At 47.2% G+C, this 17,757-nt stretch overlaps 1 protein-coding gene, 1 long non-coding RNA gene and 1 pseudogene across 9 annotated transcripts in view; 2 read left to right on the forward strand and 1 right to left on the reverse strand.

The window, feature by feature from the left end:
* Positions 1 to 9,459, forward strand: part of RNF24 (ring finger protein 24) — an 81,340-nt gene extending 71,881 nt beyond the window's left edge. For all 7 annotated transcript variants that reach the window (XM_081877395.1, XM_081877391.1, XM_081877392.1 and 4 more), the window contains 4 exons: positions 1,350 to 1,392; positions 2,394 to 2,435; positions 5,315 to 5,394; positions 7,338 to 9,459. In XM_081877395.1, the coding sequence (XP_081733521.1) occupies positions 1,350 to 1,392; positions 2,394 to 2,435; positions 5,315 to 5,394; positions 7,338 to 7,479 (307 nt within the window). In that variant the 3' untranslated portion in view covers positions 7,480 to 9,459. The remainder of the gene's footprint in view (positions 1 to 1,349; positions 1,393 to 2,393; positions 2,436 to 5,314; positions 5,395 to 7,337) is intronic.
* LOC309350495 overlaps positions 1 to 17,757 on the reverse strand; it is a 122,730-nt gene that overhangs the window by 30,233 nt on the left and 74,740 nt on the right. The gene's annotated exons all lie outside the window — the stretch shown is intronic.
* LOC309349786 (large ribosomal subunit protein eL18 pseudogene) lies at positions 14,446 to 15,050 on the forward strand (annotated as a pseudogene). Its single transcript has one exon. The product of its transcript is annotated as a large ribosomal subunit protein eL18 pseudogene (transcript).

Consider the following 17,757-nt stretch of genomic DNA (forward strand, 5'->3'; position numbering starts at 1 on the left):
TCACATCATCTCTGACCATGGACCACACTGGGTTGTGGCTGATGGGATTCGGAATCTGGCACATCTGGAATGACTAAAGGTTCTCCCAACCTTATTTCGACTGGTTCCAAGGAGACTATCCTGAGGGATAGGATCTGTGCGTGGCAGTCTCAGGCCCCTGTGATGAGCGCCACTGGGATCTGGTGGGGTGCAAAGACAGCGGGTTCCTCTTTTGTGTCAAAGCGAGGGCTGAAGCAGAAACGGGTTTTTTTAAAAAAAAGAAAACAGAAGTACCAATTTGAACATCAATCTGCATAGGTCTTTTTTTCCCATTAGTTATTTAAAAAAAACACACTCGAAACAACCACCCAGGAGTATTTATAGCAGGAAAAACAAGTTCCTGGTCTTAAAACTTGTTTGCGGTATTCTTAAGAATTCAAGAGCCCATGGAATAAGAAGCAGAGAGGAGAATTATATCAGGCAGATATTTAGTTTATCTTTTCTTTTCTTTTTACCACCTTTACAAGGTGGCAAAGAGAAGGGGCACTGAGCTAGCATTTCCACCCTGGGGTGTTGTGCGTGTATTAGGTGCACAGAGACATACAGTGGTGCCTCGCAAGACGAAATTAATCCGTTCCGTGAGGCTCTTCGTATAGCGTTTTTTTCGTCTTGCGAAGCAAGCCCATTGACAGCTTAGCGGATTAGCGCTATTAGCAGTTTAGCGGCTTTTAGCGGATCAGCTGATAAGCGGCTTAGGGCTTAGGAAAAGGGGGGGGGAAAGGGGGAAAACACCGCAGGAACTCACAAGACATTTTCGTCTTGCAAAGCAAGCCCATAGGGAAATTCGTTTTGCGAAGCACCTCCAAAACGGAAAACCCTTTCGTCTAGCAGGTTTTCCGTCTTGCGAGGCGTTCATCTTGCGGGGCACCACTGTACTGCCTCTTTAAACGCACCCCTGCTGCAAACTACCAGGTTCCTATGAGCTTCCTTTCCTTCCAAAATGTGCTGCCTGTTTGCTTACAGATCTCTGCCTTTGAACTCGGAAAGGGTTGAGCGTGCTATTAATGGAGGCAAATCTACAGAAACGTTATTCATTTTTCCTTTGCGTTTTTGGACAGCATTGGCAAAGTGTTCTGTTTCCTGCGTACGAGTGGCAGAGTCCAGTAAGCCTTTCACTACTGGGCAGAGCAGGGCTAAAAGGGACTGTCTGGTGTGATCTGTTCCCGAGGGTGGCGATTCTGATGTGCTGTTAGAGGCGTAGAATTGTAGAGTCCAACCCTCTGCAGTGCAAGAATTGTTGTTCCATATTGTGTTTTTTTTTATCTACTGTACCTTCTTCATGTTCAGTCTTCTTCTTCTTTGTTTTCTAGGCTTCGACACCAAGCCCACAAAGAGCTTTACGCCTACAAACAGGTAAGCTTTTCTTTCTCTTTGTCCCCTGCCGCCGATGTCGCTACCACCCGGTCGCCCTGACAAATTTCAAATCAGGGCATAGTTGAAAAGCTTCCCTGAGCTTTCACTTGCAACTAAAAGGCAAAATTGTTTTCAGGCTGCAGGCAAGTGAGCAAAACGTCTCAGGTGCTCTCAGCCCTTTGCAGACAAACCAGCAATAAGATTTGACCCCTGCCCCAGGGAGCTTCCAAATTAGTATTCACCACCAAGGATAAAAACCACGATGAAGGCAGGGCTAACTAGGAGCGACTCTGACACACCCATACCTGATTTATCCTTCCCTGCCCAAACCACAAACTGTAGCTGAGGTTTGTTCTGTAAACTGTGGTTTGACATAAAGCAAGAGCCTGAGTTTGGACGTAACACTTAGGCCAAACCATGGTTTGGCTGCCAGTAGCCAAGGAGCCGCCATCTTGTCTCTGGGAACCTGGGGTTGTATCCAGTGAAGACGTCCAGCTAACTTAATAATTTCCATTTCCGCAGTGGAAGTTCCTCTCCCTCTCCTCTCCCCATCCTGCCTTTCCCCAGCCAACACAATTTTCATCTGGAGTGTTTGGGACAACCCCAAAACAGAACAGTGTGTCTTCCAAGGAGCAGGGCTTTCCCCCCCCCCCCGGAAAAAAGCACTGCATGGAGGCCATTCAATGCATTCAACTCTTTCCCCCCCTCCCTTTCTGTTTCTATAAGTTGATGATATGTTTGTGGGGGCCTTTTTAGCATGCCCAGTGGGGCAAATTTCATTCTGGTACTGCTTTTCAACCTTTGCAAGTCAAGGCTTTGGGAGCAAAGGTCTGCTGTGTCGTCCGGCTTGCGTGCATCTTACAAGATTTCAACCCCTGTTTTGCAATGTTTGTTTCTGTTGTGGGGGGGGGGGTTGCACAAGTACAGGCACCTCCGTTTTCTAACACTCTCTCTCTCTCTCTCTCTCTCTCTTTCTCTCTCTCTCCCCCCCCCCCTTGCAGGTTATTCTAAAGGAAAAAGTCAAAGAACTCAACCTGCATGAGGTAAGCTGGATTTCTCACCCATGAAGAAAGTCAAACTGATGTGGAAACAAGGAGAACTGAATTTAAGGTTGGGGGGCGGGATGAGAAATCGAGATAACTGAAATGAACAGATTTGCCCTTCACTAGCCACCAGGCAGATCTATAGCACAGCCCCAGTTAGCCTTAATCTTGATTCCGTCCCTTTAAGAAATTCTGGGATCCGTAGTTCTGTGAGAGATTGGCTCTCTCCCATCAAAGAATTCTAAACAACCACCCCAAAGTCCAGCTTCCAGGATATATTTGGGGGTGGGGTGTTGAAGAGGAGTCATCGCAGTTAAATAGATATAGAACTAACTTTATCATTACTAATTAAGAACATTTCAGTTACATCATACTGAACGATTTGCAATAATTTTAATTTTTGTTTTGTGTTGGATGTAAAATGAAAAGTATAAAGAAATTTTTAAACAAAAAAGAAAAGAAATAATTTCAGTTATAGAAACTAAAGTGAAAAGACAGAAAAGTGCAAATGTAAAGAAAGTAATATATATATATTATATATAATATAGTACACTAAATATACAGTCTTACCGGTACCCAAATGCCTTGGGAGTTGAACGTTTCAGCGAGTGTTCCGGTTTTCGAACTTTTTTTGGAAGCCGAACGTCTGGCGCGGCTTCCACTCTTGTTTCCGGTGTGCCTGCACAACCAGAAACCAGTCGGAAGCCGCGCCTTGGTTTCTGAACATTTCGAAAGTCAAACAAAATTTCGGAACGGATTCTGTTCGACTTCTGAGGTACGACTGTAATCAGAACCAACTTAGTGCCAACAAAGACATGAAATTTCCAGAACTCCGTCACATCAGCTGTGCTCTTCCCTTGTGAATAATGTAGAGCCTTCTCCAAAAATAAGTCAGGGGCTCTCTTTTCCATCCAAAGAAGAGTCTTGTGAAGTCTGGAATCTTGCCTCCTTCCTTTGCTGATGAAATCAGACATCACTTGGGTCACCATCCTTTTGACCTTTTCCTGAGCTCAGCAAGGATGTTTTCAATCTCTTGTAACGCTTGAAATCTGGCAAGGTGGGAAGAGACATCGAGCCGAGGAGGGAAAGAGAAGTCGAAGGCCTCCTCAATTACTGTGGCGCCATCGGTGCTGATGGAATGAGTTACAGGCCTCTAAATTTAAATTTTGGACGGAAGTGGGGAGTGTGCTGGGGCCCCGGTATACGTGCTCAGAAGGCCGGACTTTCAGCAGCACAAACCTGACACCGTTATCGCTCTGCTCGGAGGAAATAAAAGCCAAAAAAGAAAAAAAAAGCAAGTTTGGTTATGCAACTGCCAGTTGCCACACAGCCGAAGAGGTTATTTTTATAGGCTATAAATCCTTACTGCTGGGTGGAGAGTCCCAGCAGGCCTTAGAGGAGGCTGGAAAGTTCTGTACCTTTCTCAAAAGGATTGGCTCTGACTCGGGCACATTTCCCTCCAGTCCTTTTTGTAGAATTGCAGAATCCCTAAAGAATTAGGGGTCCCTAAAGGTCCTCTATTCCAACCCCTTCAATGCAGGAATCTCAGATATTGGAGACAAAGATGTTTTTTTCTGAACTGGGATTGTTCTCATTTCTGGTAAATTTCACCTTAAATAAATCATGACAGTCCAGGAGCCAGCACAGTTATGGGTGCCTTCAAAACTATTTCACTTATTTTTATTTTACCAAAATTATCTCCCACATAGTCCCTGGCATCCTTACCTTTTAATCCAATTGAAAACATTCTCGCTTTGTAGCATCAAAACTCTTCTTCCAACACAGCAATAGCAATTCAAACACATATTTTTAACAACAGCCTGCAGGATCAGGCCAGCAGCTCATCTCGTCCAGCACTCTGTTCTCGAAGTGGGGGAACAGTTGTCTGTGGGAAACCAGAAATCAGGATTCGAACACAAGACCAACTCTCTCCTCCTGCAGTTTCCAGCAACTGGGACTCAGAAGCATTGCTGCCTCCAACTGGCAAATATAAATATATTAGCTGCAGCCAGTAGGACTGTTCCTGTGCACATAACGTTTCTTCTTTTGAAATCTATCTGAGTCCATCATCCTAGTATGCCCCGCGGAGGACCTTAAGGTCCACAAATAACAACATTTTGGAGGTCCCAAGTCGCAAGGTGGTTAGACTGGTCTCAACTAGGGCCAGGGCCTTTTCAGTACTGGCCCCGACTTGGTGGAACGCTCTGTCACAAGAGACCAGGGCCCTGCGGGACTTGACATCTTTCCGCAGGGCCTGCAAGACAGAGCTGTTCCGCCTGGCCTTTGGTTTGGACTCCGTCTGACCCTTATGTTTCCCTCCCCTTATGGTTTTGATCTATGGGCTGCTTTTAAAATGAGGCTGCATTTTAAATTGCATTTTAACCTGTATTTTAAATTGGTTTTGTTTGTTTTCTGTGCCCCCCCCCCATTATGTTTTACTGTGATTTTATTGGTGTTAGCTGCCCTGAGCCCGGCTCTGGCCGGGGAGGGCGGGGTATAAATAAAATTTGTTGTTGTTGTTGTTGTTGTTGTTGTTGTTGTTGTCCCTGGATAGCTCAGTTGGCTAGAGTGTGCTGCTGATAATGCCAAGGTTAGAATAATCAAATTGTAGAGTTGAAAGGTACTTTGAGAATCATCTATTCCAACCCCCTGCAGTGCAGGAATTTGCATTATTATTATTATTATTATTATTATTATTATTATTATTATTATTATCATCATTATTCCCCACCCATCTGGCTGGGTTGCCATTGCAGGAGCTTGGACTAGATCCTCAGGTCCCTTCGAACTCTGTGGTTCTGAATGCAAAATGCTTCCTTTCCCCCTTGTCTAACTGATCTTTTTCTTCCTCCCCTTGTTCCTCCCCCCCCCCCTTTCAGATCTGTGCTGTTTGTTTGGAGGAGTTCAAGCCCAAAGATGAGCTGGGAATCTGCCCGTGCAAACACGCCTTCCACAGAAAGTAAGTGCGCAATAAAAGTCCGGGGAGAAATGTTTGCAAAGGCCTCCGGCCTCTCTTGGAAACCCCCGGGGCTGCGGGCAGCCAGTAAATTTGGGTGAGCAGCAGAAGGGAGCATCTCTGCAGATGGACCTTCGGCCGTGAGGACGGTGGCTCCTGATTTCCCTCGAGGGTTGCACCCACAATCTAAGAGCCAGGTCCTGTAATGGTGGTGGCGGCAGAGGAAAAAGCCTTCCCTTTGTTTCCAGGCCATGGGGACATCCATTAGGAGCATCCCTTGTCATGTACGCTAAACAGAGCCAGGCCCCATCAGCGCTGCCTGCAGAAAGTGCCAAGCTCCTTCCCCTGGCAACGCCAGTTGGAAGGATTATGGGTGCCAGTGCTCAGAAAGAAAGACAACAAAGCCAAGAGGCTGGCAGTCCGATGCAGTATAAGGCAGTTTCAAATCCAAGCAGGGTGGGTTTGCAATTATTAAATTTATTAGGGTTTTTCTTTTTGCCACAGGCAACTCATTTTTTTATATATATATAATATTTATTAAAATTTTAAAGGTTACAAAAAGCAAAAATAAAAACACCATATTAAACAAAAACAAAACAACACATCACAATAAGGAAGAAAGAAAAAAAAATCCACAGCTAATCTTCCCATAACTTATCTTTCATTTGCTTGTTTCCTTGACCTCCTCACACCTCCCTTTTTTGTATTCTCATTCGGTTAACTATTTCAGCAAATCCTCCCGAGACCAGGGAGAAGAGTCGGTGGAGGAAGATTGGCAGAAATTTAAAGACTATTTACAGACTATTTACAGAAACATTGTAAAATTAATGAATGTTAGAAGGATGTTGGAATGAAGTTATGTGGTTTTAGCAGAAATGTTATAAGGGTTTAGGAAAAAATAGACTGTTAATTGGTGAAAGGAGGGAAAGTAAAGTTATATCATATTAAGATAAATTACAGAACAAAAATTGGAAAAGATGGAAAGGATTTGTCACAGGCAACTCAAAGCGACTTACCAAAAAAGATCTTTGCCCTTGTGGAGTGTTTCCTCAGCCTCCTCTCCACTCCCCTCTCCTTGGGAGTCCTCTGGGCAGCCACTGCTACCATCCCTGGTCTCTGAGCTGCCCCCAAAGAGAGGAGCCTCCTCACACTGCCCCACAGGGCCCTGAGACTTGTCTGTCCATTCCCAACACCAAGGACTGGCAGGCTCGACTCCCGTGTCCGCTTGCTTGCCTACTCTGAGGGCACCTCAGCTCCTGGCAACCAGCACCCCCTGGCTAGCTCCAGAGGCACCATTCGCCTGGGGAGTTTGCAGCCAGGGCTGCTGCAACAAACAGCCCCACAAACCTTTGGGAGGCAGAAATGCGAGAGGCCATCAGAGGAGGGAGGGAAGGAAAGAGGGCACCCCTGACCATCATTCAAGGCACCCCGAGTTGCCGAAGCATACTGGTTGCAAACCACTGCTTTATTTGGGTTACTACATTGGCTCCCAGCACATTTCCAAGCACAATTCAAAGTGTTGGTGCTGACCTTTAAAGCCCTAAATGGCCTTGGCCCAGTTAACCTGAAGGAGAGTCTCTACCCCCATCGTTCAGCCTGGACATGGAGGTCCTTCTGGTGGTTCCCTCACTGCAAGAAGCAAAGCTACAGGGAACCAGGCAGAGGGCCTTCTCGGTAGTGGCACCTGCCCTGTGGAACGCCCTCTCACCAGATGTCAAAGAGAAGAACAACTACCAAATTTTTAGAAGACATCTGAAGGCAGCCCTGTTCAGGGAAGCTTTAATGTTTAACAGACCACTGTATTTTAATAGTCTGTTGGAAGACGCCCAGAGTGGCTGGAGAAACCCAGCCAGATGGGCGGAGTATAAATAATAAATTCCATTCTGCTATATTCCTAGCTTGAAATCTGCCTATACTGAAGGCGCTGCTTTCTTTCCCTGCCACAGGTGCCTCATCAAATGGTTGGAGGTGCGCAAAGTCTGCCCGCTCTGTAACATGGCCGTCCTGCAGCTGGCGCAACTCCACAGCAAGCCGGATGCCCACGGACTCCCCCAAGAGCCCCTCCCTGGGGCGGCCAACATCGTATAGCTCCCCACGAGTCTCTCTGGGGCGCAGCCTGCCGCCCAGAGACGTCCCGCTCTCTGAACCTGCTGCTTACGGCCTCGGGGCCTCTGCCGGGGCTTCTTCCATCTCGCGAGGAGCTCCCAGGACACACTTGAAGGAGGGGGAAGGTGCTTGGACCGCAGAAACACCCTCAGCGCCGAGACCACCGCCGGTGCGACGAGAAGAGGCCATTCCGGGCTCGGCCTCTTCCTTTCTTCCTTCCGACCCCCTTTTTCTTTCCGTAAGAGCACTTTACGAAGGACACGTGCAGATCCAGCGTCTGCGTTTGGACTGAGCTGCACACATGCCGGAGCGAGGGGTGTGAGAGGCACACCCTTTGCGCCTCGGGATCGAAGAGACCCCACATGGTCCCTTTTTTTTTGCGGGTGGAATGGGAACCGTGCCCCGAGATTCTGCCGCTCAGTGGTTACCTCATACCGAATTGCCTGTGGCTTCCGGAACAGAACAAGGCAAGGGCCTAGCATGGTTCCAGCACGATCCGCAGCAGCAGTCCGTGTGACTCTCTCGTACGCTGTGGGACAGAGAGCGAGAGCAGAGCCCAGCTCTCCAAAGGAAGAGTGGGTGCTTAGAGGCCTAGCGGCGACGCACAGAAGATTATTTGGTTACCAGTCAGGCCAACGTCCACCAGGGTCCTGCTAGGCACTTGAGATCCACACTGGCTTGATTCCTGCCTCAGAAAATGATTCCTTAAGTGCCCCGGGAGGGAGGTGGGGGAAGCAAACCACACAGATTCCTGTCATGTTAATGGACAACTCTGAAGCCAAGGAAAAGCCACAGAGGAGGCAGCTTAGCAGCCTGTTGGATTCGGCAACAAGGGGGGCGTCCCTTTTTCAAATCCCACAATGCGGCAAATCCCATTTTTAACCAGGTTTGAGTGCAGAAGGGCATTTGCCTGCATAGAAGCTAGACCCGATTGGAATTCAAAATAAAAATGGCAACTATTACGAACCCTGGACTCTGCAAGCTTCTTAGCAGCTTTGCGTAGAGTTGAGCGCAGACTTTTGGCGGGGTGGGGAGTCATCTGAAAAAGAGACCTGCTAGATCAGACCAAAGACTCTTCTAGTTCAGCTTCCAGTGTCCCACAACAGCCCCCCCCCCCCAGAAGCCTCTGGGGAGCCATAAGGGTGATAAGCCTCTCTCCCATTGCAGTTCGTGAGCAACTGGGGAGCCTCAGTGGGCCTCCTGTCTCTCGACCCAGAGGGTCTCCCATCATGGCCAGTAGCCATTGATGAGTCTCCATTTTCCAACGGGTGTTTCAATTCCATCAGCCCAAATCTAAACTTTGTCAGCCGCTAAGGCGCCAAGCAAATATAGTTCAACGTACCCGAACATAGAGAATTCATTGGATTTGTTCAAAAGTAATTGTCCACTAGATAACCTGTCAGCGCAGATTGGAGTCCAACTCATGTTCCGTTATCGATTTGTGAAAATAATATTTTTAAGCAAGTTTCTGGCCAGAGAAGGTTCTGACGGTGGAGAGGTCCATTTCCAAGATTACCTGCGCAGATTATTTCGGGGTCTGCTAAGGAGACAGGATGCTATCCCCAAACCCCCTTTTGGGCAGTGTGTTTTGTTTCTGTGTCCGCACTTGTTCAAAAGACACAGGGAAGGGATTTTGCAGTATTACGTTGTACAGCGCGAGGTTCCCTTTTTGCTAAAAATAAAATAAAATGGCACAGACTGTTCTTCCCGGTCCTTCCATAATAGGGGCAAATTTCCAATAGCCGGTTCTTAGTATGGCATGACTTTCAGTAGCCTTTTACTGTTTTCGTCCATCCAGGTTCAGCCTGATCTCTTCCTGCCCCCCCTGCCGCGGTCTTCTTTTTGTAAATAGCGTGTTACTCGAGAGAGAGTTTATGAACCTTAGAAGTCCTCCTGGAGGAGACATTTGTACACTAAAATAAATAAATAAAATTCTGCAGCAGAATTTTTTTTTTTTTTTAAGAGAAAAGACACAAAGAAAACATGCTGGGTTTTTATTTTGTAAACTATATTTTTGTATATTTAATTGCTATTTTAAAATTCTAATGCATCTTTTTTGCTAATCGCTATTCTTAAATGCGGGGAGGGTGGGGGGGAGGGGAACGTTTGCATGTGATTTGACTTGAACTGTAAATAAAGGCAGATTTTGGAAATAACAGCAGAGTGGTGGAATCTGTGGCTGCTTATCTATATATCCATTCGGAAAGTCAAAGCCAGCTTTGGGTAATCTCTTAAGGGATAATCTGAACTGTGGTTGCCGAGCCACTAAGGGCTGGGCAGAGCACAGTGCATGCTAAGACATTGAGGGGGGAAAGTGTTTGCCGATTTACTTGGGGGAAAACAAACTCAGCAACAGCAAACGGGATAGAGGAAACCTGAGAACACATGCAGATTGCAGTTTTCACAAACCTCCGTAGCTCTTTTCTGTAACAGCTCTGGTTTCAGTATATTGAAATGAGTTTGCCAAGGAGCCGTGGAAAGTTTATGAACATTCTTAGCTGCCTGGAAGTTTTGAAAAAGAGCTTTTTGCAGGAGCAGAGTACAGTGGTACTTCATGTTACATACGCTTCAGGTTACATACGGTTCAGGTTACAGACTCCGCTAACCCAGAAATAGTGCTTCAGGTTAAGAACTTTGCTTCAGGATGAGAACAGAAATTGTGCTCCAGCGGCGCGGCAGCAGCAGGAGGCCCCATTAGCTAAAGTGGTGCTTGAGGTTAAGAACAATTTCAGGTTAAGTACGGACCTCCGGAACAAATTAAGTACTTAACCCGAGGTACCACTGTATACTTTTGGTGGGAAGGGATGCAGTAGGCAACATTACCCTAAATGTTTGCCCATTGTCAGGAGTGAGCAGGCAGTAAATCACACCATGAAAGTTGGGACTTAACTTTTCATTCTCAAGAACACGATCTGCACAGACTTGGATGACTGTCAGGCCTAATGAGCAGAGCACTTCATCCCTGGTAGGTCTTGCCCCGTGGGTCAGTTGCCAAGGCTGAAAATCCCCACCTCCCCACAGCTGTCTACGTCCCCTCCCCTCCAGGGCTTTCCCCAAGCAATCAGAGACTGTGCCTGTGTGCAGCCAACCTCTCCTCCGCTCTTTTCATGCCTCTTCTAGTTCTGTGAGACATGGGGTGGGGGGAGATGTTCGCAGCAGGAGAGGGAGACATCTGTGACTCTGCACCAGCCGGACTCATCACTGCCTCTGGCCCTTCCTCTCCTTCAGCTTCTGCCTCCTATTCTGGTCTTCTCTCTGCCACGGACTCTCCCCGCTCACTAAGCCCTGTTGCCTCCTCTTCCCAGTCCTCTCCCTCTGACCACTCATTGTCGTCTCACCACCAACCCCCGGGCTCTGAGCTTTCTTCTCTTTGGGGTTCCCCAGCTGGTTCCACCCCCCACTACTTTGCATCCAACCAGTCCATTGCACGCTTGTTTGTGTGTGTGAGAGAGAGAAACTATGAAGGCGAAACAGATGGAACATAAAGCTCCGTGCACAAAACACACCTGTGAATTTATGTAGGTCTGCGCATCGATTACTCCTGTGAAGTGTCTCACAAAAACCCCCAAAAGGCTGAACACATCTGGCCCAGCATCCTGTTCTTGCAGAGGCCAACCAGATGTCCCTGGCAGAACCTGAGTGCAACAGCATCCATCCCCATGGTGAATGGGAGAACAAAGACATTGCAGCTAGGAGCCATTAATAGCCACCTCTTCCATTAATTTATCTCATCCTCTTTCAAAGCCACCCAAATTGGTGGCCATCACTTCCCCCTTGCGATAGTAAAGTCCATAGTTTAATGATGCTCATACAATTCTTTTGCAGCTCCCAGATCTTCCATCATTCAGCTTCTTGGACATTCTCAATTTCTACTGTTGCAGGACAGACAGAATTCCCCTGTGCACACATGTACACTTTTTGGTAATTTTATACCCCTTTGTCGTGTCTCCTCTCACTCACCTAAACACAAAAGCCCCTGCAAACTTGCCTAAGAAGCGAGTTGCTCCATCCCATTGATCATGTCGTTTGCCTTTTTTTCCCCTGAACCTTTTCCAAGTCCACGATGCTTCTTTTGAACTGGGTTGAGAACAGCAAACAGCATCCCCAGGTGGCAAGGGGGAGACAAATGGCAGCTGCTTCTCCCTCATTGCTCGCGCATTTGGGTTGCCCTTTCCTGAGCTGCATTTGATCTTTTGCTAATGCACCGCTCCCACTGTTCAGGGCCTGTCAGCTGAGCATTGATAGAAAGCAGCTCTTGGCTGTGGGTGACGGCAGCTCAAGCATGATGCTAGCTGGGTACATCATGAACAAGCTGGAGGGGGGGGGGTCTGCCAGGTACCTGGCCACCTTCCAGAATATCCAACGAGTGCCAAATGTGGTTGGCAGTGAGAGCTGTTCTCTGCAGGTGCTCAAACAGAGATTTTAAAAACAAATAAATGTGGTGCATGCGAGGCGCAGATATGGGAAATCTGTCCCCGGAAAGCACAGCGTATCTCTTTTTGTGGTGCTGCATATTTTAAAGAAAAGCTGCTGCGTTTGGCCTTGCTGGGGGAAAGTATGCATTAAAATGTGTATATCTTGCAATATTTATTTACTGAATAGATATACTCTGCCCTTCCTCCCCAAAGGAGCCCAGAGCACCAGATGGACAATTTTAAAACAAAAAACAAAGGTACAATATTCTGAAACCATTTAAACAGTCTAAAAATAATGCAACATTTCTGCAATTTGCAGGGGTTTTGTTAATAACAACAATATTTTTTTTAAAAAAAAAACCTAATAAAAACTCACCAATATTTTGGTGTGACTTTCTCCTGATAGCACAATTTTATTTTTTTTGCATGTGATTATCTATAATCAAATGCATTACAAGTGCTGTTTTCTCTAATGTATTCATTTTTATACATTTATAATGTATTCATTTGTATACTTGTCCCGATCATATGTAATTTTTTGTCAGTCGGTTGGTTGTTTGCGATGCTACATTCCCAAAATTAAGAGAAGTGCAAATTTCCAAGGATGGCTACATTTCAGTTCTTGTATTGTTTCAGAAAGTGCAAATTAAGTGGTTTTGCCTTTAAATGCAAACGGAATCAAATTACACCCCATTCCTAATACAGTGGATGCTCAGGTTGCAAACGTGATCCGTGCGGGATGCACGTTTGCAACCCGCAGCTGCATGTCTGCGCATGTGCAAGTTGCGATTCGGCACTTCTGCACATGTGCAAAGCGCGATTCAGCGCTTCTGCGCATGCGTGATCGCCGAAAACCGGGAGTAGCCCGTTCCGGTACTTCCGGGTTTCGGCAGTCCGTAACCTGAAAAAACGCAACCTGAAGGTATGACTGTGCCCGCCTGTTCCCTGCCCCTCCACCATCAAATCCAGATTGACCATTACCGAGGGAAATTTAGCAAATTAAAAAACAAACACTGCCCATGACCCATTTGTGATATATCTCAGCAACCGCCTTAAAAGAGTAAGTCCTCTTCTGAAACACCCTAAGATCAGAACCGCCTAGAAGGTGATGCCAGCCTCTCCTTCCTCTCTCTCTCTCTCTCTCTCTCTCTCTCTCTCTCCTTGCAGGAAACCTCCTGTGTGTTCCACACACAAAAACAAAAGGCCCCTTGGCAATTTCTTATGTCTTGCAACAATACTTTGGGGAAGACTAGCAGGCCCAAGGGATACGTGCTTTGTTTTCTCTGAATACTGTGCTTCTCTGGCTTTTGCACACACCAGCCTTTTAAAATTTGCTTTTCCAATATGAGTCGCTATTCCAGTATTTACAGCCAGTGTGGCACAGTGGCTGCAGTGTCAGAATAGGGCCTGGGAGACCAGGGTTCGAATCCCCACTCGGCCCTGATGCTCACTGGGTGTGACTCATCAGCCTCTCGCTGCTCTTGTGCTCGGGTCCAGCTTGCGCAAGCATCTTGGTGGCCACAGTGGGAACAGGATGCTCAACAAGGTGGCATTTGACCTGACCCAGGAAGCTCTTATTCTGCTCCTAACCCACACCAGTTTTCTAGAGACAGCCTTTGCGGTCCTCGACAGACAGAGGCAGAGTGAGGAGAACCAGGTGAGAGAGGCCTGATGTTTTCAGCAGGTGTTCCCAGCCATATCAGTGCTTGTTTGGTTTTTTAAAAAAACCAGAGTCATTTATTTTGTCTTATCAGCAAAACCTGTTCCTACATGAAAAGGTTCCCAGAACAAAGGCTACCTCAAAGAGCTGATCAGTTGCACTTCTGGGTAGGTGGACGTCTGCTGCTGTCCTCCTGGGTCTTCCAGTTTTCCATAAGTTAGAAGACTGATGTGCAAACTCAGTGTCAGGAGCGAGCCAGCAGTAAATCATACCACGCAAGTTGAAGTTAACTCTTTATTAGCAAAATCACAATCTGTACAGACTTGGTTGAGTCTCAGGCCTCCTGAGCACAACAGCTCATCCCTGCTAGAATCAGTGGCCAAGACAGAAGGTCCCTGCCTTCCCACGGCTGCGCAAAGCCCCTTGTCTCCAGGGTTTTCCCCCAAGCAATCTGAGACTGAGCTTGTGTACAGCCAATCTCTCCTCTGCCCATTTTAGGCCTCTGCTGGTGGTTCTGGGAGACCAAGGGAAGGAGAGCTTGTCAGGAGGAGAAGACCCCTGGACTTCTTCACCAGCCAGACTCATCTCTGCCTCTGGGCATTCCTCCTCTCCTGATTCAGCTTCTGCCTCCGATTCTCTGCCACAGACTCTCCCAGCTCACTAAGCCCTGTTGCCTCTTCAGCGTCTGACACCTCCTCTGAGTCTTCTCCCTTTGACGTCTCGTTGTTGTCCCACCACCACCCCGGGCTCTGAGCCTTCTTCCCCCAGCTGGTTCCTCCCTCCGATCCTACCAGTCCGTGACACTCAGCTACCCCATTCGGTGAGTCTGCCATACACCCAGTGACAAAACTTTGAAACACTTTTTTTCCAGGCACTGCTGGCGCTGCCATGGGAGTCGACATTTGCCACAACAAGGACCAGAAAGTTTGATGCAAAGAGCCTAAGAGTCAGGATATCTACCTTCAACTCCTGGTCAAGCTCTACAGATTTCTTGCTTGACAGACCAATGCAAAATTCAACAAGGTGATTCTGAAACGGCTCTTTATGACCCACACCAACAGGCCTCCGCTGTCCGTTTCCCGCATGATCCGTAAGATGAAGCTCCCAGGGCAGCAGAAGAAAACTGCTGTCGTGGTGGGTACAGTGACTGATGATGTTCACATCCACGAAATCCCCAAACTGAAGGTTTGTGTCCTGAGAGTGACCTGAAAGCTGGTGGCCAGATCATAACTTTTGACCACTTGGCCATGGCTGCCCCCAAGGGCCAAGGAACTGTGCTGCTTTCTGGACCCAGGAAGGCTTGCAAAGTTTACAGGCATTTCGGCAAGGCCCCTGGAACCCCACACAGCCACACTAAGCCATACATCAGATCCAAGGGCCACAAGTTTGAGTGGGCTCGAGGTTGCCGTGCCAGTTGAAGCTACGAAAACTAGATTGGGTCTTGAAATATTTGAAGGCTGTGATGCACTGGATTAAATTTGCTAAAACTTTGAAACAATCAACCACATTTTGGACCACTGTCTCGCCACAACAGCACTCTATAGATAACCTTAATAAAATAAACATAAATAAATGAGAAGGCGGTTCCATTGCCAGGCATCACTCCTCAATTCACGTTGAAGGCTGCATTCGTCACTTTCGCACGCTCTTTTTGAAAAGAGCTGCAGCAAATACCGTTTTTCTCATCTCAGCAAGTGTTACTGGGTGGATCTGTGCTGCCCTCCAGTGACTCAGAGGAGTAACAAGCAAAGCTTTGAAAGGAATGGCTCTCTCTTGCCACCCCCCCACCCCCACCCCCGTGACAGGTGAACACAAGCTGGCCAATTTTTAAACAGGCCTCATCGGGCGGTTTTGCACAGGTTTCAAAAGATAGGACCACATCCCCTGCACAACATGCAGAGTGAGCCTTTGTCAGCAAAAGCCCAGCTTTAAAAACATTCCCTCTTTAAATCATGTTTCTGAAGCGTGTTCCCTAAGCTGGTTGCACTCTCCTCTCCTCAGTTTTGTTAGACCCCTTTCTTTCCCCAGGGCTACAACAGTTTAACAAGAAGGTACAGCAACTCAGACTGTCAGTGGAACTTTTGCGATCGATGTCCCTACCATCTGCCAAGGCTATAATAAAAACTAGGTTGTGGGATATTGAATGCCAAGAAATAACAGTAGCAGCGGCGAAAACATGTCCCCATCTTTATTTTCAACTTTCTTGGGCACATGAAACTAACCACAATTACCTTGAATTTCTGCTTAACCCTCAAGAAAGAAGGGCATTTTCGCTGGCCAGGTTTAATTCAAACCCATCAAACCTCCTTTGAGAGCCAGTGTGGTGTAGTGGTTAGGAGCGGTAGTCTCGTAATCTGGTGAACCGGGTTCACTTCCCCGCTCCTCCACATGCAGCTGCTGGGTGACCTTGGGCCAGTCACACTTCTCTGAAGTCTCTCAGCCCCACTCACCTCACAGAGTGTTTGTTGTGGGGGAGGAAGGGAAAGGAGAATGTTAGCCGCTTTGAAACTACTTAGGGTAGTGATAAAGCGGGATATCAAATCCAAACTCTTCCTTTGGGGAAGGTTCTCAGGCAGGGTGGAAGGAGAAAGAACTTGTCCATGTGAAGATCACCTGGTGGAAACCCTCACACAGATGGTTCTCAATTGTAAACTATATGTTGATCTCCATCAGCAATTTCTAGATCAACTCTGCATCTCCAAATGGAAACCAGAGTTGGAGGTCATACATTTTCTATTACTAGAGAATGATCAGGAGCTCACCAAGTTAGTGGCTAAATATCGAAATACACTGCAAACGCCTGATCTCCCTGGAGACCTAGAGATGTGACGATAGACTGCTCTGCCTCCTTTCTTTTAGCAAATGTTTTGTGTCACTGGGGAAGTGGTAATTCTGTATTGATTTGTTTTGGATGTTTGTATTTGATGCCAATAAAAGGCTTCTGAATTCTGCCTTTTCAGCTCTCATCTACCCTAAGACATTATGAGGTATGGGGCTGGTGTGTGAACGGGATCCGTTCCAGAGGCCTGTTCGCAACATGAAAAGAGCTCAACCCGCAGCGGCGCGTCTGCACACATGGGTTGCAATTCAGCGCTTCTGCGCATGCGCATGACGTCATTTTGCGCTTCTGCGCATGAGCGAGCGGCAAAACCCAAAAGTAACCCTTTCCGGTACTTCCGGGTCGCTGCGGGATGTAACCTGAAAGAACGTAACATGAAGCAAACGTAACATGCGGTATGACTGTACAGTGGTACCTCTGGATGCGAAAGGGATCCGTTCCGGAGCCCCGTTCGCATCCTGAAGCAAACGCACCCCGTGTCTGCGCATGCCGTGATTCACCGCTTCTGTGCATGCGTGATGTAATTTTGAGCGCCTGTGCATGCGCGAGCGGTGAAACCTGGAAGTAACGCATTCCGTTACTTCCGGGTCACTGCAAAGCGTAACCTGAAAACGCTTAACCCGAAGCTACTTCAACTCGAGGTATGGCTGTATTTAAAAAGTCACCATTGTCCTTCAGTATAAAAGATTCTGCTGTGATTTGCAGGGGGCTGGACTAGATGACCCATCCCTTCCAGCTCTACAATTCTATGATTTCACCATTTCCTTGTGCCAGATCACTTCCCGCCCCATGTCTCCAACCTTCCCCCCTGGGAGTTTCCAGCCAAAATGCAACACTTTTTCTTCCCACATTTTTCTAATGCTCTACCCAGCCCTCCCCCACCAATCAACTGCCCTACTTCTTCAATAATTGCTCTCTTCAAATGGGATGCACTATTTACTAATGACAAAACATGGGGAACAAAGTCATTTAAGCGCTTAAGCTCCCCTTGACCTACTTTGCATTTGCCAGAAATGTATCGCTGCAGCAGGACGGCTGACTTCTCTCAAGATCCCGGCTCTTTTGAAAAGGGTGTTTTTAACCATCCGTACGAAGATAATTCATTTTTATTTCATTTGCCAAATGAATCGGGAAAGAGAACTGAGCTGGGCATTTGCCAGGACTGTCACCACCTCAGGCCCAGTTGCTCTAGTGTTTTTTGCCCTGGGGAAATGGAATAAATCTATACCACTTGATAAACAGTCATGGCTTCCCTCTGAGGAATGCTGGGAACCATAGTTTATTAACAGTGCTGACGTACCATTGGAGACTAATTAAGGGCATCCCCAAAAATGATACAGTCTGGT

This window comes from Podarcis erhardii, assembly GCF_964252035.2.
Source record: "Podarcis erhardii genome assembly, chromosome: 9".
Classification (NCBI taxonomy): domain Eukaryota; kingdom Metazoa; phylum Chordata; class Lepidosauria; order Squamata; family Lacertidae; genus Podarcis; species Podarcis erhardii.